This window comes from Primulina eburnea, chromosome 15 (assembly GCF_022965805.1).
Source record: "Primulina eburnea isolate SZY01 chromosome 15, ASM2296580v1, whole genome shotgun sequence".
In the NCBI taxonomy this organism is placed as follows: Eukaryota; Viridiplantae; Streptophyta; class Magnoliopsida; order Lamiales; family Gesneriaceae; genus Primulina; species Primulina eburnea.
The window spans coordinates 2,683,803-2,710,651 of record NC_133115.1 but is presented as its reverse complement, the minus strand read 5'-3'; the positions used below and the strand labels follow the sequence as shown (position 1 = coordinate 2,710,651).

The window sequence follows — 26,849 nt, the reverse complement described above, 5'->3', positions numbered from 1 at the left end:
TTGATATCTGCAGAGTCTTTGAATCTATCTCATTTCAGGGTGGTATTGGTTCATTTATGTTCTCATTCCCCTAGAAATCTGGTAGGAGTCTCTTTTTATCTGTGCAATCTCTTACCACTGATGATCACTCTTCTCTTTATTTAATCATGGTCGTCACAAGAAAGATGGCGATTTATTTTAACTTGTATTGACAAAAAATGTAAATTTTATTAAATGAGGAGCAAACTTACAAAATAAGTGATTTAAAAATTATTGGAGGACAATTTAATTAACCAAGCATATTTAAAATGATATTCCTAAATATCATTTACAATATACTAGTGAATAGACCTGGCTATGGGTCGGGTCCGGGTCGGCACAACCCCGACCCTTAACCGGTCTGCTCGTGGCATGTTATGGTCTGGGTCATGAAAACGGTGGTAGGGGCCCAAGTCGATTCAAGCCTTTACTTAAAAAAATATTTAAAAAATTATTTTAAAATAAATATTTTTAATCAAAAAACATTTAAAAATTATAAACATATGTAATTTTTTTAAAAAAAATCTTATATAATTGAACTTTTAAATTTTTTTATTAAATATTTCATTATCTCAATAAAAAATTTATCACATTTCTTCAATAAAAATTCTATTACATTCGAACTTTCAAAATTTATAAAAAAATATATTATATTTCATTATGTTCAATCATATTCACTCGCATTTTCTCCGTCGTTCCGGATGTTCGCTCGGTTTCTTCTTGGTCTTCTTCGTAGTTTTTAATATGTTGTGTTAAGCTAGCAGCTTTTGACTAATCATTGAACAAACATTGGATTTCCAAAATTTCCGGCTTTAAGTTAAAACTTCTCTCTTTTTCTTCAATATTAAAAGTTTAATCTACTGTCACCGTTGAAACGGGATAAGTTAGAATTTCTTTTGCTATTATAGACAAAATTGGATATATTTATGTTTTTTGGGACCACAATCGCAAAATGCCGAAATTTCCCACATCGACATCACTAAAATGGAAAGTAGTGGTAAAATAATTTGCAAATACCTGACTGGAACTTGAGGATCCTCGGACGTTTCGTTCACTGTCTTAATAAAAATTATGTTTCAGTAAATTTAGAAGTAATTTTACGAGTATTAGTTAAATTTGTTTAATGTGGAACAATTTATCCACTATATTTGGTGTTATATTCATTACAAATATAATATAAATGAGTTTTTATATTAAAGAAAATCAATGAGATATTAGCAATCGTTTCCGAAACAAGGTCTAAATATTCATGATATAATATTAATATTTCTTGTAATTCGTCTAATTTAATTCTAGGATCTAAAACAAAAGTACATAAATATATTTTAGGACTTTGTAAAAATTATTTTTCTCATTTTTCTTTCATGACATAAATACATTGAACTAAAACATCATCATTACATTTAATACGTTCACAAAAAATAAATCCAATGTTGCAATAATGTAATAAAAATAAATGAAAAATACAATAATAAACATCAGATAATTAGTCACTAACATCATTAAAAACTTTTAAAATTTCACAAACATCAATGCATATGTTTCATTACTTTGGAAACAAATAAATAAAATGAGTTTGAAGATGTTGATGGAAAAATATATAAATATTAAATATGTATATTAAAAAATGATAATAAAAATTTATATGTTGAATTCAAACAAGTTGGAACGTCTCGTGCAAACCGTTTAGACCTTATAATATTTATTTTATAAAAAATTTCACATTGTTTCATAACTTGGTATGTGTCATAAATAATGAATTATGTTCTTAATTGGTTGAACATGTGATTATAAATTTTTTAGTTCGTCTTGAACACATAAATTTAAAATTTGACATGTAATATTCATATATGAATAATTTTGCCAATGAGATTGAGAGAAAATTAAGTGGAAAAAAATGAAGGGACGAGGGTATTTATAGAAAATTTTCGGATAAAAATTGCAATGGTCGACCCGCCGATTCGGATCCTGGCCAACCTGGAGGGTGGACGTTGCACAACGGCCATGTCATCGTGGTCATTGACATAAAATCACGGTAGTTGATTTCAAGAAAAAAAATTAATAGTTAAAAAAAAGGCTGATCCGGTGGGTTGATGTAACCGTAGATCTTCAATGGTCATATGATCAACCGATCGTAGCTGTTCATTTTAAATATAAAAAGATTGACTAACCCGTCAGGCAGAACCCGTCCAACCTGACAGGTCGACGAGTTTTACACCCCTAAACCGTAACCAGACCTCCTCAGGACAATTCGTGACCACCTTAGAGTGGTTCCAGTCAATGGGTTAACCGTCCCGTTGACCACCGGCCAGTTTCGATTCGGTCTAGGTTTGACTCTGTCCTCATCGGTTCCAGTCACAGTTTACGAGTCAAACCCATTGACATGATTAATCGGCTCATTGATCACGGGTCATTTCTGATTCGAGTCCAAGTTTGACTCAGCCCTTGGCTAGTCTACCTGTAAAAATAGGAAATAAGGGTTACCAATAAAAAAATTTACATTCGCGCCATTAAATCCAGCAACGCTTAATAAAATCAAACATTTCACCAAGATTTGTAAGTTGTTTGTGCTTGGTGGTCCTCAAACATTTACATGTATTTACCTTCCCTCTAGTACATTCATTTAACACGCCTTAAAACTCTATGCCCAAAATGTATCCTGTTTCTTTATTACTAAATGTACAACTTTTTTTTTAGGACAAGCCATTTTTTAAAAATAAAGTAGTTCACTCTTATCATACATTTTCTGTTTTATTATAAACTAGTTCACTCTTATCATACATTTTCTGTTTTATTATAAATTTCTTAAAAGACCAAAAAATCGAAATTTATTATTAAACTCCAAATCTTCTGGAATATTCTCGTATCGTCCCTAAATTCTTAAGTTTTCATCCTCAAGACCCATGGGCCATGAACTTGTAGGTTTTCATTACCCAAAAGTAACCAAAATTGAGCCAAAAATTTGACAATTGAGTTCGTATTCAATTTATGGCAAAAACTTATGTGAGATGGTCTCACAGGTCGTATTTTGTGAGACGGATCTCTTATTTGAGTCATCCATGAACAGACATTAATTTTTGTACTAAGAGTATTACTTTTCATTGTGAATATTAGTAGGGTTGATTCGTCTCACAGATAAAGATTCGTGAGACCGTCTCACAAGAGAGACCTACTCATAATTTATTCATAAAATGTTAATTTTCATAAACCATGTGTCAAATATTTATATGGGAGTTTTAAAAGATTTAATCCAAATTTTTACATAATTGATTGACTCTCCCCATTAATTAAATAAAATAAATACGAGAATATGAAATTCATCTACCATGACTGACCCGTTTTAATAATACTGCCATTATTACCTGCACAGAATCCCTTCCAGAGCTGACGCAACGGCGTCGTGCTTCAACCTATTTATTTTTCTTTATTTAATGAGTTTATTCCCTTTCATTAAATTTTGCACTCACCAAATATCAATATTAATTGATATAAAAACATTGAGAAAGTAAATTTATACTCCAACTGAAGTACTACGTTAAGATCAATATACATGAAGTTTACTTTAGCCAAAATCGAATAATTTTTTCCTCGATATTCAATTCAAAATAAAAATTAAATGTAGGATCAAACGTTTATCGTTTTATCAAAAACTATAATCGCTGATAATTGTGCAACTCAAATCTTGTACGACATCAAACCTCACGTTTCTATTGTTATAACAATATGAACAATTATTACATCCAACAATCTTTCTCTCGATAATTGCACTAAGAGTAACGGTACAATTCAAATCTTGTACAGAAGTGCAAGCGTCAAATTTCGATTGTTCTCGTCAACAAGGACAATTATTTTGCTCAACATTAAATATAAATGTGGGCCCCAAAAATTGAATGTATAATATAATGTAAAGCTAATTATTATATAGTTGTAATATAAGGTAAAAATTTGTGTGAGACGGTCTTACGGATCGTATTTGTGAGACGGATCTCTTATTTGGGCCATCCATGACAAAATATTATTTTTTATGCTAAGAGTATTACTTTTTATTGTGAATATGAGTATGGTTAACACGTCTCACAGATTAGGATCTGTGAGACAATCTCATATGAGACCCACTCAAAATATAAATATAATATAAAAATAATAGAGGAGGCGTTACTATAATTTATTTGAATTCTTAGCATGATGTCAAACGAACGTTTTTCTACACAATCATACTTTAGTTTATTTTACAATGTAGTACAATATAATCTACTAGTTAACACAATGTTTGTCTTTCCTTCGGTTGTGGCTCTGGTTCCCCTATATATGGAATTTAAAGTAAATGGAAGAAATATAGGTTAAGTATTTGATGACTTAGTGAGGTAATCATCCAGACGTCATATATATATATATATGTGTGTGTGTGTGTGTGTGCGACAAATGAATCATGATGATATCTCAAAATTGATCAATAGGTTAGACGTTTTGAAATGAAAGAGAAATGAAGTATTATGTCATGACTGTCCCTATGCTAGAATGGATATGCAGGCTAAAGAGATGACTCCCACAATTATTTGGTATAACACTTTTCTCCATATACTCATGTAGAATCTGTATAATTATTAGTACGAGCCAATGTGAACTTTCTATCCCGGACCCAAGTCATGTTGTTCAAAAGACAACGGTTTTTTCTAAAACCGTTGTGAAAAACTCTACGACAACGGTTTTTCACAAAAACCGTTGTCGTATGTGTGTTATTGTATGGCGTTTTTCTTGTAGTGATACCCGAAATTGAACCCGTTGTTCATTAGACTCACTTTCTGGCCTAAGCCATGTTATCCAGTGGACTAAAATCTGGTACCATGACCGTTATTCCGGCTCCATTCAGTCGTTTGTTTCAATCATATCTCATTTATTTTATCAATAATCAAATACACCAGAGTCGATTTATTCAATACATTGCAGTGTATGGAAATTTTAATAGTTGAGAGAATTACGATAAATTCCAGACCAAATACCAAACAAGTCAAAATAACGTGAATAATAAACCTCACCTTTCTATCTTACTCAGTGATTTGCTTTGATAATCCAATTGATTCATTATCATATATTCATCAATTTTGTGATAATTCACGTGTTAGTAAGATTCCTCGATAGTTAATTTGTCTAAGTTCAGATTTTGATTAAATTTGGTGATTTCACACACTTTAAAATTACGAGAAAAATCATGATAATTATAAATTAATTCCAAAAATCATGAAATTTTCACAGTAGGTGTATTTTGTAAAATGCAATAAATTATTATAGAAAGTTTTTTTCTAATTCTAAATCATTCTATCCAGATCGTGTATTTTCAGGCTGGTTGACTATGGGTTTCCGGCACGAAAAAGAAGACTTACTCTACTGTTTATGGCCATTGACCGGACCTTGAGCATACTGGGAATTATGTTCAATTTTTTACTTTCTATACATAAGCTGAAAAATAGTAGGCATAATGGAAATCCGGAAGCATCAAAATTGAAGATAACAATACCAAAACTTTTTGGAACTTGATTTTGTTTTACCTTCAAAAAATCATATAAATTCATGGACTAGTCTAAAGATTTGAAATTTTAAATTATAGTGTACAATAAGTGCAGAAACCTCCGGACACTAAAATTCCGGTCATCGGGGCGGCGCGTGAAGGTGACTCCAACGCCACGCGTGACCGAGTTTTTCTGAGCAAACTTCATTCATCAAGATCTACAATTTTTGCATACAAAGTTTTCCAAGAAAAGAAACATATCTTGCCCAAAATTTGAATTTTAAAACTGGATGGCTAGCAACTTTGCTACCAGAAAATAGTCGCTTCCGATGATTTTCTGAACAGTTTACTAAGATACATGAATCCTACTCAACCTAAATAACCACATTTATGTTATAACAGAACCTTGAATAAAGCGTTGAGCAATAGTTTCAAGTGGATGAACATGAAATCAAAAAATGTTATTTTTGGAAATATACTTTTGTAGATTCTCATTATTTTGATTTTTTTGAAGTAATCCTTGAATCGTTTTGTTACACCTCATGCAAAACTTATTTCTGGGTGTGATAGGATGTTAGGTAAATCTTTTAGAATTATTTTGACACTGATTTCTTATTTGAATAATTTTTTTTTCATTTTTTGTCATTTTCTCACCAATTTTTATCTCTCTTTTCTATTGAATTTTTGAACGAATTTTCTTATTTTTTCCTGATATCATGAGGGTATTTATAGGCAAATATAGATGACAATATGATGCTCAGTGTCTAAGAAATTTGACACCTCTCACACATGACTTTTAGAATAAGCAAACTACGGCAGTAATTCTAACTGTCCTAAGGTAGCGAAATTCTTTGTCGCATAAGTAGCGATTATGGTGTATATATGTATATTTTATTATTATTGTTGTTATTATTCTTATTATTATTTTAATAGTAATTATATTATTATATATGTATATTTTATTTTTAATTTTATTATCATCATCATCATCATTTTGGGTTGTTACAATAAAAAAATAATGATTCTTTTTTTTTTTTTTTTGCAAGAATAATCAGTTTTAATTTGGTTTGATTGGTAAAATTTAATGTATTTGTAATTGTTTAAAATAAAATTTGAATGTTATATTTTAATCATGTTGTTAGTCTAACTTGTGAATTCCAAGCTTCCGATGGAATGAATAAATTCAATTTACACGAAGAGATTTGTTTTGAAAAAATAAATAAATCAAACCTATAATGTAGACATTACTCCCCACCAATATATTTGTACTTGATCATAATTACAAAATGTTAATAGTAGAACGAGTTGAAGACGTAGGCATTATTGGCACATAAGAAGTACTAAATTGGGATTTAACAGGATCAATGCTACGAGCTTCCGGAATAAAATGAGACTTCGTATAGTTGATCGTTATGAGTGTTACCATGAATTTCATTGAGAGGTTTAATGGGAAAAATAAGGGGATTCATTACAGCAGTATTTAGTACGGATCAATGAAATGACATAATCCATAAAAAGGAAAACAAGTCAAATTGCTCATGAGTAACTCTATCAAAACTCGAATCAAGCTTGATTTGACATATTGAGTTTTAATTCTCATGAGAAACATAAGTAACTATACAATATTAATTTTTAGATTATATATATATATATATATATATATATATATATAAATATATTAAGGGTATTTTTGTTAATATATATACAAAATTTTTCAAGCTAGAGTACGATGTTTTCACAAGTCGAGCCATAACTTGAAATTGAATACTCGATCGAGTTCGAGTCAAGCTCTAACATAAAAAATTTAAATTGGTTTTAATTCGAATAGTACGATACTTGATCTCGATTTGACTAGTATGCACTCCTAACTGATAATCAGTGAATTTCAAATTTATATAAAATAAATTTATCATAACATCGTAAATAAATTTAAATTTATGGAATTAAAATGCTTAATTTCAAATTCATCGATTTAATTATACCAAACGTGAATTTTGAGAAATAGATAATAAAAAAATAAAACGAACAAAGAATTCATCCAGTTTTGGCAAATGAGTACTTCACAAAAACACAACTAACCGAACCAACCGCATGAAGTTTTCTCCTCGCATTGATTTTCAGTTATACTGTAACAAATCCGCGGTCATTCCGAGATTCCCCAGTCCCCCAACCGGCTACTGCCGGTCTCCATCTCTCCACGTGTCTGGTTTTTATTGGGTCCTGCCGCCATAATTATCCCCCTCATGGGGTCCCGATCTCTCGTAACGGCATTCCCATGTGCCCGCTCACCGTTAACGGAGTCAGGACCACATGCTACGTTAACCGCTCATTTGATCTCCACCGTTGGATCAAAGCGCCATCTTTACGAACTTCCCGTTCTGCCCTTCCTCCCCCCGTCAATTTTTCGGTGCCAAGTCTGGTATTGAAAGCTACATGTCAAGACAAAAGAAATCGAGCTTTCAGCTTCTAAAGGCAACTTCTCTCTCGCTCTCACACACACACACACATGCAAAACGCGCATGTATATACTATGTATGTATAGGTGGAGAAAAGATGGCGGAATACCTGAAGATAAGTGAGAGGAGAAAAGCTATGGCGGCGGCGGAGGAGGAGGATGTGCAGCTGATTTTATGTAGGAAAAGGAGGCTGTGTTCTGAGCATGGAAATATGGACTCCGGAGACGTGAAATTACCTGAGAATTCACTTTCGTCGGCGGCGTCGGTAGCTTATGGATGCTCTGAGGATGATAATGAGTCAAGTGGCGACGATGTGCAGAAAGGATCGAGATCACCAGATCTGGAAGTGAGAGTTTGAAATTCAAACTCAGTTTCTAATGAGAATTGTACTTGTGAAAACATATAGAATTCAGTTTCATCATTAATCGTTCCTATTTCCTTTCAGAATGTTGTTTCGGAGTCCGAGCCCGATGGTTTCGAAACGGAAAGCTCAACGCCCATCAATGGCGGCTTTAGTTTGTAAGTAAATAAATTTATTGATCATTTTCCCATTCTTTAATTTCACCGTTTCAAATTCTGAATTTCGCTATATCCATCCGTAAATAGAAAAGCCGTTTCTACTCACTTTTTTCAAGTGAATATTCATTCAATTTAGCATTAATTTTTCATCGTTTCATCTGGTGTTTTAAATTTGTTGTGCTGTTGCTATGGTTTTTCAGTAACCTTTCTCCTCCTACAAGCGAGCGTTGTGGAGACTCCGAGGAAGTGTCCATGGGATCCTCAACGGCAAAGAAGAAAAAATTGTCGCAGGCGGTGAAATCTCTCCGGGATCTCGCATCGCCGGCGGCAGAGAAGATGCCATCGTCTGAGGAGATAGAAGAATTCTTCGCGGCTGCAGAAAAGTGCGACCAGAATCGATTCACTGAAAAGTGAGTGTTACCTTTTGCAACAATTCACATATGCATGTAATCATTACACACATTTGTGTTAGGTACCACTGCGCTGCAGATTACATTACTCTGGAGAAAAATCTGTGTGATTTTTATTATTGAGTTGGTTAACAAATATCATCCAAATATTTTAAATTCTATACATAATTTTTTTAAATAATAATACATTACATTATCTCATGGTCACAAAAATATTTAATTTCAAGCCAGTACCATCCGATTTTTTGCAAAATGGTTTAAAAGATTAAAGTTGAATCGAGAAGTGAACGTCTCATGAATTTGTGGACTCGATAGAATTTCAATTATTTTTCTAATAATTCAACATTTCTCTCCCTTATTTTTGTAGATGGATGTGTTAATCATTAACCACCACTGGAAAATGTTTTGGAGATTTTTGTTTATGCAACTTAAAGAAGCAAAAAAATGATTTGATTGAGTGCTGTCCTTCTGTTTTCAGGTATAACTATGATTTTTTGAAGGACGTTCCATTGGAAGGAAGATACCACTGGGTTCGGTTACAGCCTTGAATGATAATTCTTACTTAGAAAGGAAAAAACAAATCATCCATTTTTTATTTCCTTTTAGAAAGTTTCTGTTTCCATCTTCTCATGATATTGCCTAGCTCTCTCTTGTGTAGAAGCTATTCCCATAATTATGTGAAAAAGCTGCTAGAGTTCTTCGCTTTCTATCCATTTACTTTTCAGCAACTAAAGAAGACCTTGGAATTGATAGAAACTTGTGTGAAATGGTTTCACGTTTCGTATTTTGTGAGAGGAACTCTTATTTAGGTCATTCATGAAAAAATATTACTTTTTATGCTAAGAGTATACATTATTGTGAATATCGGTAGGGTTGACCCGTCTCACAGATAAAAATTCGTGAGATCGTCTCATAAGAGACATACTCCCTGGAATTTAATTTGGACATGTGGTTTGAGCCAAATTTCTTTAGATATATAACATGGAAAAGGTTTTAAAATAATAGAGATAACATTTATATTTTTAATAAGAAGCTTTTGTTAAAATTTATATTTTTGCGAAAGCAATATCTCAAATTTAGAACAAAGTCTCATGTCCGATGCTCAATTGTAACAAATTTATCTCCCAACTAAAAAAATTACAATAAAAAATTTACTGTCGTGATACTTACTCACCATAAGTTCAGTATGCACCACATCCCCACATATATAAAAGGGTGGTGTACTGGTGTTTAATTACTTTGAAGTATGACTTCCTTATAAAATATTTTTGAAATCTCTTTCAGATAAGGGATATATGGGGTTTTCATCAAATTAGTTTTTTATGAATTTGTTTTTATAACAAGTAACAAAAATAATGAAAAGGGCTTTTCTTTGTATGGGGAATATTTGTGCTGTTTCCATTGATTTGGATAAATGTCCAAAGTCGCCATTTCAATATATTCCATTCGGACATGCTGATATATATACGTTATTAGTTTATCTATGATATTTACATGCAACTACACATCGTGGGCCTTGTGAATTCATTTTGAAAATTGTTTATTTCGAGATAGATCTTTTAAACCAGCAGCGAGGCTTTGGCTAGTAAAATATAATTGAATGCGTCTGTTTCCTAGTGAAATGGATCAAATCTTACGTATCATGTTAAGTGGCGGAGCCAGAAATTTGGTTATGCCTGAGTTGAAATTTTAAACTCTAAAATCTTTTAATATTTTATATTGATCTGCCAGGACTAATATCATATTGATTGATTTATTAAAATTTTCTTTTTTATATTTTTTATTAAGGCCAAAATGTATAGATAGATAACACATCGAGAACACTGAATTTAATTATCCTAATTTAAACAACTTAAGCATCCGTTGACTCACCAAACATATAAGTAGATCCGATCTTACAAAAAGTAAATTGATACAAAGGTTAAAAAAGAAGAAGAAGTAGAAAAGGGCTTTTGGCACAGATTGAAACATGTAAAGTAAAGTACTTAATTAGAAGAGATAATGCAAGTATTGTGTCCATTAGTGATGCATGTGGGTTGATTGATGGAGTGTTTTCCAAATGGCTTCCATGTGCTTTGGATCTGATGCACATTATTTTATTATATATTTATAATATATAAATTATATATTGTAAAAGGAAGCATTGGAATCCAAAGTAGGAAAGAATGTTGCTAATTTATTGGTTAAGTCGAGAAAGGATGCCTTGAATTCAACAATCTTTTATTTTTTTAACGAGTAGGTCTCTTATGAAACAGTCTCACGAATCTTTATCTGTGAGATGTGTCAAACTTATCGATATTCACAATAAAAAATAATACTCTTAGGATAAAAAATAATATTTTTTCATTGATGACCCAAATAAGATATATGTCTCACAAAATACAACATATGAGACCGTATCACACAAATTTTTACATTTCTTTGCCTTAGTATCCATTGGGCATGATTTGAAAATTCTGATAAAAGTAGACACTTTTCAATTATAGTACGAAATTTCATTATTTTTATTTGGTGGCACTTGTTCTTTTTCTTTATCTTTTTTAACTAGAAGAATTTTTAAATTATTTGAGAGATTTCTTGTTAACCAAAACGTATATGCACAAATAGAAAGGAACACGAGAACAATGTACTATTATTGCGAACAGAAGAGGTAGCACAACTAAAACAAGCGATGTAGTAAAGCGAAAATGTGCACTAAAACAAGCGTGCACTAAAACAAGCGATGTAGTAAAGTGAACAAAACAGTAGAATAATGCTCAAATTAAATCAAACCGAGGCCTGTATGAAAATACAGTGTCTTTAAAACAGATTCGTCTCCTCCGGTGTGTGCTGTGAGGCTGAACGCGGACGTCTGTTTCTCAGGATACAACGGAAAACCAGTAGTACCGTAGCACAAGGCACCACCACGGCGAACCGAAAAAATACTTGAACTTTATCACGAGAAAGCGTGACGACCGAAGAGCAGCAGCCGGTGGAAGCAGCGGGTGCCGAGACAGGGTAGCAGAAGGAAGCTTCGAAAATCTGAGTGTGATGGATTACTCTTGAAAGACTTGATGCTGCCTTTGTTTTATAGGCACTCCGGCTGTAACTGTTGGTCATCCGAAAGGCCAAAGGCCAGCCCAGCTGGAGCACCAACCGTCACCCAGCTGGAGCACCAACAGTCACGCGAGCCATGTGAAGAGTCAGCCAGCTCGAAGGTCATTCATAACTGAAATTTCGAAAAAGAAAATTAGCAAAAGCCAGGTGAACCTTGGTGGGAAATTTTGCCTTGATCGGTCCGACATTCGACGCGCCCAGGTATACGCTCACACAAGTCAAGCCTTTTTCCACTGCAAATCGGGCCCATGATTTGCACCCCCCTGCGCCTGCGCGCGCGAGAGAGAGCCTCTTGACCTATCTTACTTACACCTCTACAAAGTGTAAATCAATATAAGCTCACTAATGCCTTGTTCTTTTTCCTATGTGGGACACTTCCCACTTATCATCCACAAGCTAGTCCAATTTCTCATTCAAATGGACCAAACTCAATACTACAAAAGTCCAAGTCCAACAATAATCCATCATTTCTAATATGGATAAATGTACTCTTTCAATTTTTAAACGAATAAAAGATTTCACAAAAATGTACTATGAAAAATTGTATGTATGCATGTGTATATATATAATCTATAAGGTAAATCGAATATTGAGATATAAATCAAAGTAACATGAATTATTAAATCTATCAATACATCATGAGTATTTCATGTTTAATACAATAATAAGATGTGAGATCATATTCTTGAGATGTACTTCATATAACATAAATTATTAAACTTCTCGATCAATTATGGATCTTCGAGGATCTTATTCTTGTATTAAATAACAAATATCAATAATTAAATTAATAATTTATGTTTGACCTAAATTATTGATTTACAGTGTGTTTGACAACCAGGATTTGAAAGGATTTCATGGGATTTGGATTTCAAAATCCTATTTTTACTGTTTGGCAAGGTGATTCAAAAAAAAATTCGGATGTCATGGGATTTCCATGAGTATATCCAAATCCCATCAAATTTGATGAGATTGAGTGAGATTTGGATTTTAAAAGCATAAACTACTTTTTTATCCAAATGAAATTGATTTGGGGAAGTCAGCCTGATTCACGCAAACTTCACTCCACTTTCGGTGGTTTTGTTAATATGCTTCTTTGCTCCACCACCAAACCTCTCTCATTTTTTTTTTTCAAATTCGAGAAACCTCCTGATTTCAAATTTCAATATTTTAAAAATAGTTGATTACCCTTTAAAAAATGATATATATATATATATATATATATATATATATATATATATATATATATATATATATATATATATATATATATATCAAATTCGAGAAACCTCCTGATTTCAAATTTCAATATTTTAAAATAGTTGATTACCCTTTAAAAAATGATATATATATATATATATATATATATATATATATATATATATATATATATATATATAAATATAATCATCTACCGTGCACACCTTTGTGAGCATCGATGAGGTATCACTCACCCATTAGATGAGCAATTTTTCTATATTTCATTACATCCAATATGTGAGTGACACCTTATCGGTGCTCACAAAAGTGTGCACGGTAGGTGTGCATGATATCAAAACTGATATATTTATATATATATATATATATATATATATTATATATGTGTGTGTGTGTGTAAATATTATATATATTATTATGTTTTCGTCTTTATTTTTGAGAACTTATATAGAAATTTTGTTTCCTCTCTTCATCATTTTTCACCAACACATTAATTTATGTGAAATATGATTAATAAATATTAATTAATTTTTGAGTTTACAGAGAAGAATTATTAATTTTTAAACTTCTTTGGGTTATTTATGTTTAGATGATTTCTAAGAGTAGCTTAGTAAAATTTTAAAATTTCAAATTCGAATCATTTTTTCTCCGAACAAGAAATGTATTTGTAAATACCATTTTTAAATTTTAAATCAAACACCAAATGAAATTTCAAATACTTGAATTTCCAAATCCAATTTCAAATCCAAATTCATATTTTGAAAGAACACACACAATTAATGATCATCACACTGATAAAACTTGAATTAATTAATCACACATGCATTCGGTAATCGGTTCAATCATTGGCGTATAAATTTTCTTTGCTTGGGCTTATAAAATCAGCCCAATTCCAAACCAGTATTAAGGCCGTGAAGTCTAGTTGTTTAAGCCCAATGAGACACAACCCGAGACAATTTCGGGTCGCTGAATTTTTTCGAATTACATATCACTAAAATGCGCGTGGTGCGCATCGTCTGACCTGGCACATGCTCAATCTCACTCGGCCATTTACCACCAGGAACAAATCTTCGTCACATTCTCTCTCTACATCCCCCCTTCAATCCAAATCTTCATTTCCCCCAAATCTCCAAATTGGGAAGTCGATTCTACTGGATTTGAGTTTCTAGTCGACGATGAGCATCGGCGGGAGGTGCTATTGGGTGCGGATTCGTGGAGAAGAGGTAAAAGTGAAGGGGATAGTCGTGGTTTTCACGTGGGCGTCGATTAGCGGAGCCCAATTGAAGGATTTCGTCGCCCTCTACTCTTCTTTCGGATGGAATTCTCTTGTTTGCCGCTCCGATTATCTCAATCCGTACGCTCTTGTATTCGTAGTAGTTGTTTTTTTCCTTGGTGTGGGCTGACTCTGATGTTTGAATTTTTTGAGCTAGATTTTGCAGTAGTGAACTCTAGTTAGTTGTGGACAATAGTGCCTTACTGTATGAGGAAAATCGACCTTATGACGATTGATTGAATTGGTTCTGGTTGTATGCTTTGTGAGATGAAATGAGCGAGTTTGCTCTGTCATTTAGTGGGATTGAAATTTGAATTATTGTTTCTTGATTATAGACGAAAACTGCAAGTTTGAAGCGTGTGTTTTGTGTCACTAAATTGATAATCACGAGCTAATAAATGGTGGCGAAATGAAATTGGGATTATTGTAATATCTATATTTAAAACGAAAAAAGGGAAAGAATTACACTGAAATGGCTAGATTTCAGAGCCGCGTATTCGTTTATATGATCAATTTTTAGGAATCAGTATGATGAAAAATCACACGAGACAAAGATATTTGAATGAGATTCTCCCTCCTGCAGTCAATAATTGTGGCACATGATACATGCATACTGCTTATTTTGCTTGTTTTAGTCCCTTTTCCTGCTTATTCAAGGAAAGTTGGTCTTGTGTGTGATCTGCATTTGACTCCGATTCTGTTCTTTGGTCAAATATCATTTGATTGTGGAATATTTTTCTGCAGTTTCATTTCTGAGAGAGCTACATCAATTGCTTTTTCTGTTCTCAGTGAGATTGCCAAGGTCAGTCTGTTTGCAATATTTGTGTGTGAAATCAACGGCAAATCGAACAATAACTTATGAACACAAGCTTTAAATAATTTTCTCAATTATCTATTTATTTCAGGCCTCTGTGCTTCTGATGTTTGAATCATGTTATTATTATGAAAAAAATATTTTTCTTTCTTAGTTTGGGTTAACCTTGTTGACTTCCCAAGCATGACTCGATGGTGATGGCCTTCATGCTACATCATCTCAATCGCATGTTGATATCATATTTTCTTGTGGTTAATTTAGACATGGTTTGCTTAGGGGTGGGTACGGTACGGACGGTATACCATACCGAACTACGGTACCGTATACCGTACCGAAAATATCAGTATGGAATTTTTCCATACCGTGCCGCACATTCGGTATACCGAATTTTCGATATGAAAAAAGTTCATACCGGTACTGTACCGACACCGAAAATTTTGCTGGTATACCGACATTTTTTCGATATACCGAACTTAAATTTTTAAAAAAATAATAATAAAAAATTATTTTCGGTATATACCGAAATTCCGAAAAAAAAAATATTTCGTACCGATACCGAAAATTTCGGTACGGTATATTTTCGGTATACCGATTTTTTCGGTAAGTTCGGTATTTTTTCAGTACTGTTTTTCGGTATTTCGGTATTTTTTCCCACCCCTAGGTTTGCTCATCAATATTCAGTTATTAAATTCGACTCCGTGTGTTATTGTATTCGCAGGAGCTAAGGTCTGGACTATGTCCTGTAGTCTTTTCTTCCTTTTCAGGTGGTTCTAAAGCTTGCATGTATAAGGTTTTCCAGGTAAAGTCACTACATGAGCATTTTCATGTCTGATAAATGCAAAAGTTGCATCTAAATTTTTTTTTTGTGTTGCTTCTTTCCATTCATTAATCATTCTTAAACTATTTCTTTGACGACTTTGTCGAACCTTTTCAATTAAGCCTCACATCACTCTGATGATGGAGTTAGTTCACTTTTATATGGTAAAATAGGACTAAAAAAATACTTTCTTCTTGTTCTACATGTGGCATGTAAATGATTCTTATTCTAATGGATGCAGATTATCGAAGGACGTTCTGAAGTTGAGCTAAATCTGGTAGATTTTGTCCCTGGTCTTCTATCTATTCTATGCATTGAGGTTACCCCCTTTTATTGAACTATTTGTGTAACTTGAAGGAGGATAGTAGATTGATCGCAAGCTGCATCTCAGGCCAGATCTATGATTCTGATCCTGTTGATTTTGCTGATGACTTGGGTGCCCGATTTGCTTTACACCGTTCCATCCTCAGAATGCCTGGTTCATCAAAGCTACTTTCGTTGTTTGCAAAAGGTGTTACTTCAAGCTTGGATGCTTTATTCCTTACCAGGTTTGGATCCCAAAATGCAGAGTACTGGCAAACTCTTTACTCATCAGTTGTAAGTTACCAACTGGCCTGTGCTTTTCCAATTCCTTTCTTGACTCTTTTGCTGCCTCACCCTTGTATTCTTTTACCTTTTTTCTAGGGTTTGGGTGCCCCCTTTCTCATTTTAAGCTCAGAAAATGATGGTGTGGCTCCATATTCAACTCTCTGCAACTTTGCTCAGCATTTACAGGATGTGGGGGGTGATGTAAAAGTTGTGAAGTGGACTTCCTCTGCCCACCTAGGTGTTAGTCTGAAACCAGTTGTCTGCCATTGTCTTAAATTTACACTGCTAGTCAAATTTCTTTTAATTTATTACAAATTTATATCTTTTATTTTTTATGCATGCTTACGTATTTGTTCTATTACATGTTCTAGGTCATCACAAGTATCTGACAATGCAATACACATCTGCGATAGCACAGTTGCTCGAGCGGGCAGTTTCAGTTTTTTCCCAAAAAATACAAAAACTTGGAGAAAGATCTCGGACGGACTATATGCATGATGTCATCTCCGATTTGATTTGTGATCTCCAGAATGCAGCAGTTGACTCGAATCAAAGCTTCCAAAGAGTTGCAGTGGGGCCAAACGACCACTTCTTTCTACCAAGTTCATTAGCTTATCAAAACAACAAAGAATTCGGGTCCTCACAGGAGGACCAAAAAGAGAGGTCACCTGTACGATCAAGCCCTTGTATGCACACCAACAGTGTTCTCGGTCAAGTACTTTTCAACGTCTGTGTCCCTAAAACAGTTGAAGGTTGGGATATTAAATTCTCAGGTGCCTTGAACAGAGAGCCACTTGCTTCATTACACAAGCGATCGCCATTCAGTGGCATTAAGCATAGATCAAGATTGTGAGAGCTTCTGAGGTAACTTTGTGCACTTGCAAGTTCTTGGATGTTGAGAGAATACATAGTTTTTGAAGTAAACATAACATAAAACCATGTTCGAAATTAGTGTATTGCAATATTTGGAAAAATGGGTTTTGGATCATATGCAAGGTGATCTAGAATTTGATGGGGTAAAAAACTGACTATAGTTTGACACTGAAGGTGGAGCTCGATGGATGTACGTATTAGATTATGCCAAGGTAACCTGCTCAAAACATTTTCAGTTTTTGTGTTTATAAGGAGGGATGAAGCTCGACCAGGAGTAGTCCACTAGCTTACAGTGCTGTGCTTGATATTAGCATGTGTTTATATATAAATAATGTAATCAAAATGCTTGTAAAATTCCTGTAGAAGATGAGCCATTGTGAAGTTTTTATTCGATGTTTATAAATAAAGGAGTTCCAGCTTTTTATGTTAAATGTTACTTTCCAGTTCAGATTGTCTGTTACAGACAACAGTTTTCATCTCATTTTCCAATTTTTTTGTATTAATGATATTTTACCAAATTTATAGATATTAAGAAAGGATTGAAAGATAACTTTTTCATAAGTTCCAGTCTACTATAAAATTTTAGAAATTAGAGAGCCTTTCTCTCATCATTCTGACATTTTGCCACGTGGCTTATGGTTCCTTGTGTTTTTTAACTGTTTTTTCTTGGGGGTCACTTGATGGTGTCCCACAAGTGATACTTTATACTTTCTAGGGGCAAAATATTATATTTCCCAATTTCCATGCATGAACATGCTGTGAGGCGTGTGAATAAACATAGAATTTAGCATATTTAAAAGTCCTTTGAAGGGGATAAAATTAAGATTTTAAAATAAATTTTTTATATAGATTGTATATAAAGATATATAGACTTGCATAAAAATGTAAAGAAAGAAATTGTTACTCTTATAAGTTTTTTTTATTATATATATATATATATATATATATATATATATATATATATAATTTGTGCAAAATTATATATAACTTACACAAATTAAAAATTTTTATGACAATAAAACTCGCGTTAGATATTATTTGATGTATAGTGAGTAAATTTTTGACTAATACAGTAATATGTAAATCACGTTAATCAATTAAATTATACTCGACAAACTTTGTGAGATAACTTTGTTATGATAAATTGTTAACGCGAGAATGGAATTATTATTTTTTTAAGCAACCCATGATGATGCTATTTTAAATTTCCATAAATAAATGAATATTCTTTAAAAATTCAAAATTATCAGATTTGCCCACAAATAGGAGGAATGTCATGCGACATATCACACATCCCCCGTACTCCCAAAAAAAGAAACACTTGAAAGGTTCTTTCAGATTTAAGGATCCTCCCTCCGTTCCGAGGTCGATTTCTTTTGTCTCTCGAGCCACCAGATTGATTATTTTGCATAATGGGGTTTGATTTGTAGGTGCTAAGTGACAGGATGCGGAGATTGAGGGGGAAAAAAAGAGCAAACGACGGTGAGGAAATGGGTTCTAACCACCACCAGGGGGAGGTAAAAATGTTCTCTCTTTTTTTTGTCTTTCTTAATTTGGAAATGGGATTTATCAAGCCTTGTGAAAGAATGCTCCGTGTTAGACGATGCTTCAAATGTCCTTCATCACGCTTAAAGAATTCTCTGCCACCTTTGTTTCAGTTCTTTTGAAACGTTTACCGCTAGCATTTGGTTTTATTCGAGTATTTCTTGAAGAGGTTTTATGTGTTCCTATCGGCATCTGATGTAAGCGTAGGATTACTAATGAATTTCAACTAAAAGATGGTTTTTTGTTGGAGTTTGGACTATGGTTATGGCTTATGTAGACTAGTATTTGGAAGTTTGTTGAGAACTGATGGGAATGGAAAAGGCGAAAAGGCCAGACATTGGTGATCCTTGTTCATCTTATAGATTGAACTAAGTTTACTACGTTACATGCATCGAATATTTGCCGATGAGTGAAATCGGTTCGGTTATGTTAGGTCCCACTGTGACTCAACTAGTATTAATTAGTGTATTGGTTAATAAACATATGACGTTTTTAGAAAGCTAAGATTTTGGGGATTTGATGTCCAGACGAGGCCCTCGGCTTGGATGTTTGGGCGCAACTTGCATCAACGACTAGCGAGAGGATTCAGTATTTGGTTGAATGATTTACCTTTTGTTCCATAACGTGGTTTTGCATGATGTATACTACTCAAAATCAATACAAAATCTTAGGTACTAGAGGATTTTTTCTGTGATCTTCCCTGCTCACCTCCTAGCCTCTGCTCTGAATTGTCTAGTTTAGAGATAGAAGCTATAAAAATTGCTGTATGACTGAATCTTCTGAGAGTTAGATATTCATTCATATTTTAATGGCATTTTACATGTTATTTTCCATTTTCAATATTTTTCTTGGTTTATGGACTATGTTACGCTCTATAGCTGGATGATTTTCATCATGTCACCCCATCATCTTCTTGCTTCTTTGTTGCCAATGCAAGGATCAACTAATAGAATATTTTTAAAATAGGAGAAAACTGGAAATTTGAATACGTTTGTGATGAGGTAAGTGCTAAATCCTATTAATAAGTTTGATTTTAGTTTCTCTCAAAGGACAAGATAAGCAGGCATTAAGCTGTTGCAGAGGCAGAGGAGGCTGCTAGAAGTGGTCAACCCCATCCCTATCTCATCCCTTTTGAATTTTTTATAAAATATTATTTTTTTGTGAGATCATGCAGGCCGACAAAAGTAGACGGGGCTACCCAAAATTCGAGTGTTGATGTTCCTTCAACTATTGGTATAACGATTCATCTCATTATTTCTGCTAAATCATTTTCAAACTGTCAAAAAATCAGTATTTACTCGTCCAAAATAAATGCCAAAGAAAATGGTGATGATCAAATGGCAGGAAATGCAAGAACTGTCATCGTAAAGGAAGAACTCCCGGACCATTCACCTCAGTACAGGTACCAAGAGCTCATTACGCCTGCCACAGTGCAGCATGACGGCTCACACTCTGGCTGCTCCGGAAGCAGCCAATTTTCAGCATCTGTTGTCAAATTTCAAGGCATGAAAGGATTTGAAGACTTCAAGATTTCCGTGGATGGTCTAATTCTTGACTCGGAATTACCAACAGATGTTAGAGTGAAGTATTACGAGCTATGCAGCAGTCAAAAAATGTTTCTTCACGACCATCTTATCACGGGCCTCGGCAGTAAGCTAGTCTCCGGAGTGATATCTGAAACATCGAATATAGCAGATGCTATCAAGTCTGCTAGTGTCACTCACTCTATTCACAACTTGGAATGCTGGGAGAAAACGCTTAAAGCTTTCGAAGCCTTGGGCATGAATGTTGGATTTCTTCGTACCCGGGTAGATAAGCTAGTCAAAATTTCACGCCAATACCAAGCTAGCAATCAACCGAAAGACGCGAAGTTGGCACAAGTGGAAGCCAGAAAGAAAGCTTTGGGAGAGAGAGTTTCAACCATGGAAGCATTACAAAAAAGTATAGCAACCCTTCAAGAATCAATAAAGATTCTCGAGGCCGAGATAGACGGCATTGAAGGTAAAAACGAAGAGCTCGGCTTAGAGTTTAAGGAGATTGCTACTGTTTCATGGTAAGAAGCTCCCTTTTACGCAAAAAACTTCAAGTGAAAAACAAGACTTGTACATGCTTCCGATCGATCTCCAATGGTGGAGTTTAGTGGCTTTGTTGAGAAATAGTGAAACACTCAAAAACTATGCTCACTTGTTTGTATTGAATAGAAATGTAAGCACACATTCTTCTTCTGTTGTCGATCTCTTGAAATATACTCTATCCTTTATTTTTGTTGCGCTATTTATTTATTTTTAATCTTTCAAACTTGTTTTCTGCTACTTTCGTTTCGTTGCGTTCTGAGTAAATCCAAATGTTCAACGTCTAAGTAGTTGAAATTTTTAACATATATAAAGATATTTTAAAATTACATATGAAAATGTTAAATTAAATTCAAAAAACTTCTCTTTAACTGAAGTTCTTTGGCTAATTTAACTTTGAAATGATTTTTGTGAAATGGAGTTTGCATGGAATAGTAATTATGTTCAATCAAATAAATTTACTCATGATATTTGCATATGTTGTGTGTGTGAAAAAATTAAGTCTTCTTTCTTACGTGTAATATAATATATTTTGACGTTAATTAATTTTTATTGAAAAATTCTTGAGATTAAATTAAAATTTATAGTTTTAGAGTTAATTTTTTTTAGTAAGTAATAGGAATAACTATTTTAATATTTATGATTATGATGATACGTAATAGTTTTTTTTTATAAAATTTAATGGGAAACTATGGGTTGTGACCATAACACAAGGCTTATATATAATATGAGTGGGTCTCATGTGAGATTGTCTCACGGATCCTAATTTGTGAGACGGATCAACTCTACCGATATCACAATAAAAAGTAATATTCTTAGTATAAAAAGTAATATTTTTTCATGGATAACCTAAATAAGAGATCCGTCTCACAAATACGACCCGTAAGAACGTCTCACGCAAATTTTTATGATATAATATATAAATTATCAAACGTACATTTGTTTCGGTATTAAAAATATTTTAATATCTCTTAGTTAAATTGTCTAAAGATGTTAAACTATAATTTAGATGTGTTATATATATATATATATATATATATATATATATATATATATATATATATATATAAAACTGTAGGAAATTGGAAAGACACACGTCCGGATACCACAAAAAATCTTCGTAAAAAGGACAAAAAAATATCTGTTGAAAGGGTTAAAGAACCATGGATTCTTCCTCCGATTCTGAGGTCTCTTTCTTGATTCTTCTGTTTCTCTGGCTCGCTAGCATACTGATCATTTAGTTTAATGGGTTTTGACTAGTTGTATGTAATAATTTGTAGGTGTCGAGTCAGAATATGTGGAGTTCGAGGAGTAAAAAGAGATCGTACGAAGATGAGCACAAGAAGAAGAAGGTTAAAATACTCCCTCACTTCGATTTTCTTGAAATTCTTCCCTGCTAACATTTCGTTTTTTGAATATTTGCCATTAATGCTTTATTGCTTATATAGCCTGATGTTGGAACTTTCTGTTAGAATCCATGCAGTGTTAGAGGTGAAAAGGTGGGCTCGGTATTTAACATTATAGATTTCATTAAGATACATGCCCCAAATATTCAAAGGAGAGTGGATTGTGGAGGCTTTCTCAAGGGAAAGGGACTGCATGTGTTATTGTGGAGGCTGCCGTTCTATTTCCATAGACATTTCATCGACAACCGTGGTGGATCTTTTTTGTTTTAAAAAAAAAATATTAGAAAATCAACTATATTCAATAAAAAAATAGTGTTACAGTAGTTGTTCACCTGTTTTAGCCTGGAACTTTGTCGTGTCAACTACCGGAGTGGCCCAACTCCACGAATCATGGTTCCACGACGACTGTACTATCGTTTATGCATTAGCTAACAAACTTAGGAGCTTAGTGCACTTGGAAAGATAGTGATTTGGATGTGTGATGTGATGTCAAACAAACAGGTCCTTAGACTGGATGCTTTGGGTGCAAATGGTTAACTGAATTGTGCAACCTACACTCTTGAAGGGTGTGATTGGGTTAGGGCCTTTTCTTCGTGTGATTCGATACCATTGCGAGAATTTAATATCTTTGATGATAAGCTTATTTAAATTTTTTTGAAAGGAAGTTATAGATTATATTAGAATATTTTTTCAGATATTTTGCCTTGCTCCATCTCCTGGCGCCTCGACTCATACTGGCACTGACTGGTTTAAGGATAGAAGCGATAAACAATGTTGTATCTTCTGAGGGTTATATATGAATCATGTTTTAATGGCATTTATATTACTTTTTTACATCTTTTTTGTATTTTCAGTTTTTTTTCTTGTTTTGTTGTCTAAACTATTGTGCTTTGTAGCTGGATGATTTTCATGACATAACCTTTGTTTCTTTGTTTCCATGGCAAGGATCTACTAATAGAATATTTTTTAAAGCAGGAAAAAGATAGAAATTTGAGTAGGCGTGTGATGTGGTAAGTGTTGAATCATATGAATAAATATAAATTTAGCTTCTCTCAAGAAACAAGACTAAGCAGTCGCGGAGCTGGAGGGGCGGTTGTCCTCTTCCTTTTAAACTTTTACATACCTGTATAGTTTTTAGTTAATTTTTTTATTAAACATTTATTAGTTATTATACATCCACATAAACATGATTCCTCACCCTGAAATTTTGCGAATTTGGTTTTATACTTCTATAAAAACACCAACTTCCGGCTTCGCCTTGATGAGGAGTTTCTTTTTATTACCAGATTTGTCTTATTGCAATCTCTATCTAATCTTGTAGTAAAGGAGCTACAGTGAACGCAGCTAGTTGTTTCTGTGCCTTGACACGAGCTAAAAAGGTTGAAGCTAATCTATCCCCAGAATTCCCAAGTTGTCTGAAGATTTTAACTCAACTGCACGTCCCTGGTGGTAAAGAACAGTATCTGGTAAATCGATTTTTTTATCCCATATGATTTATATGAAGTTTGTGCGACACTTTTCTGTGGAATCGTCGTTTTTGACAACAGGTTTTACCGAAGAAATTTTGCCACAAACATTTACCGATTGACAAGGATACTGTTGTATTTGTGGACGAAAATGAGAAGGAATTCAGTGTCGGGTACAGGTTTATCAATTGTAGATTCCGTGTTGGATGGAAAAGTTTCTCTAATGCTAACAGATTACTCAAGGGAGATGTCTTAGTTTTCCATCTGATTGAGCATTGCAAGTTTAAGGTCGTTTTTTCTACACCCCCTTTTTAAACATCGTTTTTATATTTAAAATTGTGGATGTTGATATGTGCTAAAATATAAAGCTATTGCTGTTTTGTATGTTAAGGTATACACTGTGAGGGCATGCAGGCCAACGAAAGTGGATGGTGCTATTCAAAATCCGAAAAAAGATGTTCTCACTGTGACTGGTATGCCGATTCATCTCATATTTTCTACTAAATCATTGGCAAGTTAATTGTCAAAGAATCACATCGTGATTTGCTCGTCCAAGATACTGTCAGAAAATGGTGATCAAATTGCGAAAGACGCGAGAAATTGTATGGGGGCAAAGGAAGAAAAGCGGGATCTTTTTTGGGACGATAGCGACCAAGAAGACATTACAGAAAGACTTAAATTTGACCATTCGCCTTCCCCATGTCGTGCTAATATTTGCTCCGATGTCTTTGGAAGCATCCGGTTTTCAGCATCTGTACCCAAATTTCAAGATATGAAAAGATTCGTGGATTTCAAAATTTGTGTGGATGGCCTAATCCTGGACTCGGAATTACCAGTGCATGCTAAAATGACGTATTATGAGTTGTGCTGCAGTCGGAAGATGTTTCTTCATGACCGTATGACCGGCATTAGCAGCAAGCTTGTCACCGGAATGATTTCTGAAACCTCGAATATTGCAGATGCTATACAATCTACAAGTCTCGCTGCCTCTCTTCATAATTTGGAATCTTGGGACAACACTCTTAAAGCTTTCGAAGACCTGGGAATGAACGTGGGATTTCTACGTACTCGGATAGATATGCTAGTCAAGATTTCACGCAAATACCAAACTATTAACGAATCAAACAGTGCTAAATTTGTGCAAGTTGAGGAGAAAAAGAGAGCTTTGAATGAGAAAGTCTTATCCATGGATGCATTGCGAAAAAGTATAGCGGCCCTTGAAGAATCGATAAAAAATCTGGAGGCCGAGATAGATGGCGAGAAGAAAGGGCTGGGATCTGAGTTTAATAGAATTGCTACTGCTCCATGGTGAAAAGCTTTCAGTTATTGGAGAAATTTTGTACTATAAACCGGACCGATGGTTTCGATAAACCTCGGATGGTTGGTGGTGTAAGTGTAACTTAGAATTTCCTATGGTGGCTTTCTTTTGGTATCCTTGAGAACTAATATGCCACCTTAGAGGCAGAAGATATGTTTACTTTTGTGAGTTGAATGGAAATGTGAGCACACTTTCTTCTGTCTCCGATCTCTTGTGGCCTGACTTCTTGAATGAGAGAGTTTTTGCATAAATCAATTTAATATATGTGTGTGTGCGTGTGTGTGCGTGTGAGGGAGAGAGAGATATTTGGATTTGGTAAATGATCAGTCGTGCGGTGGCATAGTGTTGATGTTTTTCAAATTTTTTTATAAAACCAATATTTTTTATTCTTCAAGCGACAAATTTACATGGCGATATATATAATAATGCAAACGATATGATATGCATGTATATTTAAGCATGTCAAAATGCAACGAAATATTATTCTCCAAACTAATTCATAATATACATATCATCATCGTACATTCTTGTTAGTTGCAGTGTCAGTTATATGGATATTAATTCTCCAAACTAAGTGATTTTTTTCACATGGTATCTCTTAAACTAAGATATATGATATACTGTTTAACCATCTTTATTCAAGTTTTCAATGACTTGTCTCTTTTTCTACATTTTCCATTAACCTGTCAATCTAGGATATTACGGATTGGGACCTTGTCTGGTCTTCTTTTCACATGATCAAACTATGTTAGACGTCTCTCCCTAATCTTATCTTCTATGGAGGCTACACTTATATAGCCCAAAATCCTTTTATTCCTAATTCTATCATTCCGCGATTTTCCACACATTCATCTTAACATATGTGATAAGTGCAAGAATTGCACTTAATTTTACTGTTAATCCATTTGATCTATGCTGGTTTCGAGCAGATTTATGCTTGGTTTTTGTTGTTTTTGTGTAGTGCAGGGAGATACAACTATGGATGTTGGAGAGCAATCAGGGATGTTTTTGAGCGTAAAACAGCGAAATAATCAGAGCCGCAGCGCCACAATTTGCGAAAAGACTAGTGCCGCAGCGCTACAAGATCAGTGCCGCAGCGCCAGCATGCCGAGAGACAAGCGCCTAGAGAAGCGCCGCGGCGCCTCACTGCCGAAGAACAAGAGCCTAGGCGCTAAGGGACAAGCGCCGCAGCGCTAATGCTCACGAACGACGGGCGCCTAGGCGCCACTTACTCAGCACCGCGGCGCTAATGGCGGCGAAACAAGACTAAATGGGCTTCGACTTACGGCCCGACGGAGGGATTAAAAAAGAAAAGAAGGGTTCAGAATCAGGGAGGCCGTTTTGTGGACGAAAAATACAGGGAGAAGAGCGGGAGCGAAGGCGAGACGAAGGCAAGACACGCGAAGATCAATTACAAGACGAAGAGCGACGAATCTGGGGACAGAGACGACACT

At 34.1% G+C, this 26,849-nt stretch overlaps 4 protein-coding genes across 8 annotated transcripts; all 4 read left to right on the top strand.

The window, feature by feature from the left end:
- The first annotated feature begins 7,952 nt into the window (after positions 1-7,952).
- On the top strand, positions 7,953-9,701 carry LOC140814153 (uncharacterized). Its single transcript, XM_073173034.1, has 4 exons — positions 7,953-8,326; positions 8,426-8,499; positions 8,700-8,909; positions 9,388-9,701. Exons 1-4 carry the CDS (start codon positions 7,958-7,960, stop codon positions 9,455-9,457), a joined length of 723 nt encoding a protein of 240 aa, XP_073029135.1. The 5' UTR covers positions 7,953-7,957; the 3' UTR covers positions 9,458-9,701.
- A 4,535-nt stretch (positions 9,702-14,236) lies between these two features.
- Positions 14,237-18,019, top strand: LOC140814215 (uncharacterized). The gene is made up of 7 exons (XM_073173133.1): positions 14,237-14,577; positions 15,241-15,298; positions 16,029-16,109; positions 16,369-16,404; positions 16,485-16,724; positions 16,812-16,953; positions 17,087-18,019. Exons 1-7 carry the CDS (start codon positions 14,399-14,401, stop codon positions 17,566-17,568), a joined length of 1,218 nt encoding a protein of 405 aa, XP_073029234.1. The 5' UTR covers positions 14,237-14,398; the 3' UTR covers positions 17,569-18,019.
- An 846-nt stretch (positions 18,020-18,865) lies between these two features.
- Positions 18,866-21,382, top strand: LOC140815363 (B3 domain-containing protein Os01g0234100-like). Of its 3 annotated transcripts, XM_073174488.1 has the most exons (5): positions 18,891-18,953; positions 19,019-19,105; positions 20,100-20,134; positions 20,308-20,366; positions 20,478-21,382. In XM_073174488.1, the coding sequence occupies exons 2-5, from the start codon at positions 19,034-19,036 to the stop codon at positions 21,188-21,190; spliced, it is 879 nt and encodes a 292-aa protein (XP_073030589.1). In that variant the 5' UTR covers positions 18,891-18,953; positions 19,019-19,033; the 3' UTR covers positions 21,191-21,382. The 3 variants fall into 3 exon arrangements, 2 of the variants coding, with proteins under 2 accessions (XP_073030588.1, XP_073030589.1); XR_012114354.1 differs by having other exon boundaries at positions 18,866-19,105; positions 20,100-20,237; XM_073174487.1 differs by having other exon boundaries at positions 18,878-19,105.
- Positions 21,383-22,280: 898 nt separating this feature from the next.
- On the top strand, positions 22,281-25,644 carry LOC140814773 (B3 domain-containing protein Os01g0234100-like). Of its 3 annotated transcripts, none has more exons than XM_073173865.1 (7): positions 22,281-22,392; positions 22,486-22,557; positions 23,587-23,621; positions 23,933-24,077; positions 24,159-24,365; positions 24,469-24,550; positions 24,668-25,644. In XM_073173865.1, the coding sequence occupies exons 1-7, from the start codon at positions 22,369-22,371 to the stop codon at positions 25,387-25,389; spliced, it is 1,287 nt and encodes a 428-aa protein (XP_073029966.1). In that variant the 5' UTR covers positions 22,281-22,368; the 3' UTR covers positions 25,390-25,644. The 3 variants fall into 3 exon arrangements, with proteins under 3 accessions (XP_073029966.1, XP_073029965.1, XP_073029967.1); XM_073173864.1 differs by having other exon boundaries at positions 24,644-25,644; XM_073173866.1 differs by lacking the exon at positions 22,281-22,392 and having other exon boundaries at positions 23,306-23,621; positions 24,644-25,644.
- Positions 25,645-26,849: the final 1,205 nt, after the last annotated feature.

Bases quoted from the DNA above. Each gene is read 5' to 3' on its own strand.
- LOC140814215 (XM_073173133.1), top strand. From the start codon at position 14,399: ATGAGCATCGGCGGGAGGTGCTATTGGGTGCGGATTCGTGGAGAAGAG. The intron at 16,405-16,484 runs GTAGATTTTGTC...TGTAACTTGAAG, and splicing joins CTGAAGTTGAGCTAAATCTG to GAGGATAGTAGATTGATCGC. The intron at 16,725-16,811 runs GTAAGTTACCAA...CCTTTTTTCTAG, and splicing joins AAACTCTTTACTCATCAGTT to GGTTTGGGTGCCCCCTTTCT.
- LOC140815363 (XM_073174487.1), top strand. From the start codon at position 19,034: ATGCGGAGATTGAGGGGGAAAAAAAGAGCAAACGACGGTGAGGAAATG. The intron at 19,106-20,099 runs GTAAAAATGTTC...TTTTTAAAATAG, and splicing joins CTAACCACCACCAGGGGGAG to GAGAAAACTGGAAATTTGAA. The intron at 20,135-20,307 runs GTAAGTGCTAAA...GAGATCATGCAG, and splicing joins TTGAATACGTTTGTGATGAG to GCCGACAAAAGTAGACGGGG.
- LOC140814153 (XM_073173034.1), top strand. From the start codon at position 7,958: ATGTCAAGACAAAAGAAATCGAGCTTTCAGCTTCTAAAGGCAACTTCT. The intron at 8,327-8,425 runs GTGAGAGTTTGA...ATTTCCTTTCAG, and splicing joins CGAGATCACCAGATCTGGAA to AATGTTGTTTCGGAGTCCGA. The intron at 8,500-8,699 runs GTAAGTAAATAA...ATGGTTTTTCAG, and splicing joins ATCAATGGCGGCTTTAGTTT to TAACCTTTCTCCTCCTACAA.
- LOC140814773 (XM_073173864.1), top strand. From the start codon at position 22,369: ATGGATTCTTCCTCCGATTCTGAG. The intron at 22,393-22,485 runs GTCTCTTTCTTG...AATAATTTGTAG, and splicing joins ATTCTTCCTCCGATTCTGAG to GTGTCGAGTCAGAATATGTG. The intron at 24,366-24,468 runs GTCGTTTTTTCT...TTGTATGTTAAG, and splicing joins TTGAGCATTGCAAGTTTAAG to GTATACACTGTGAGGGCATG.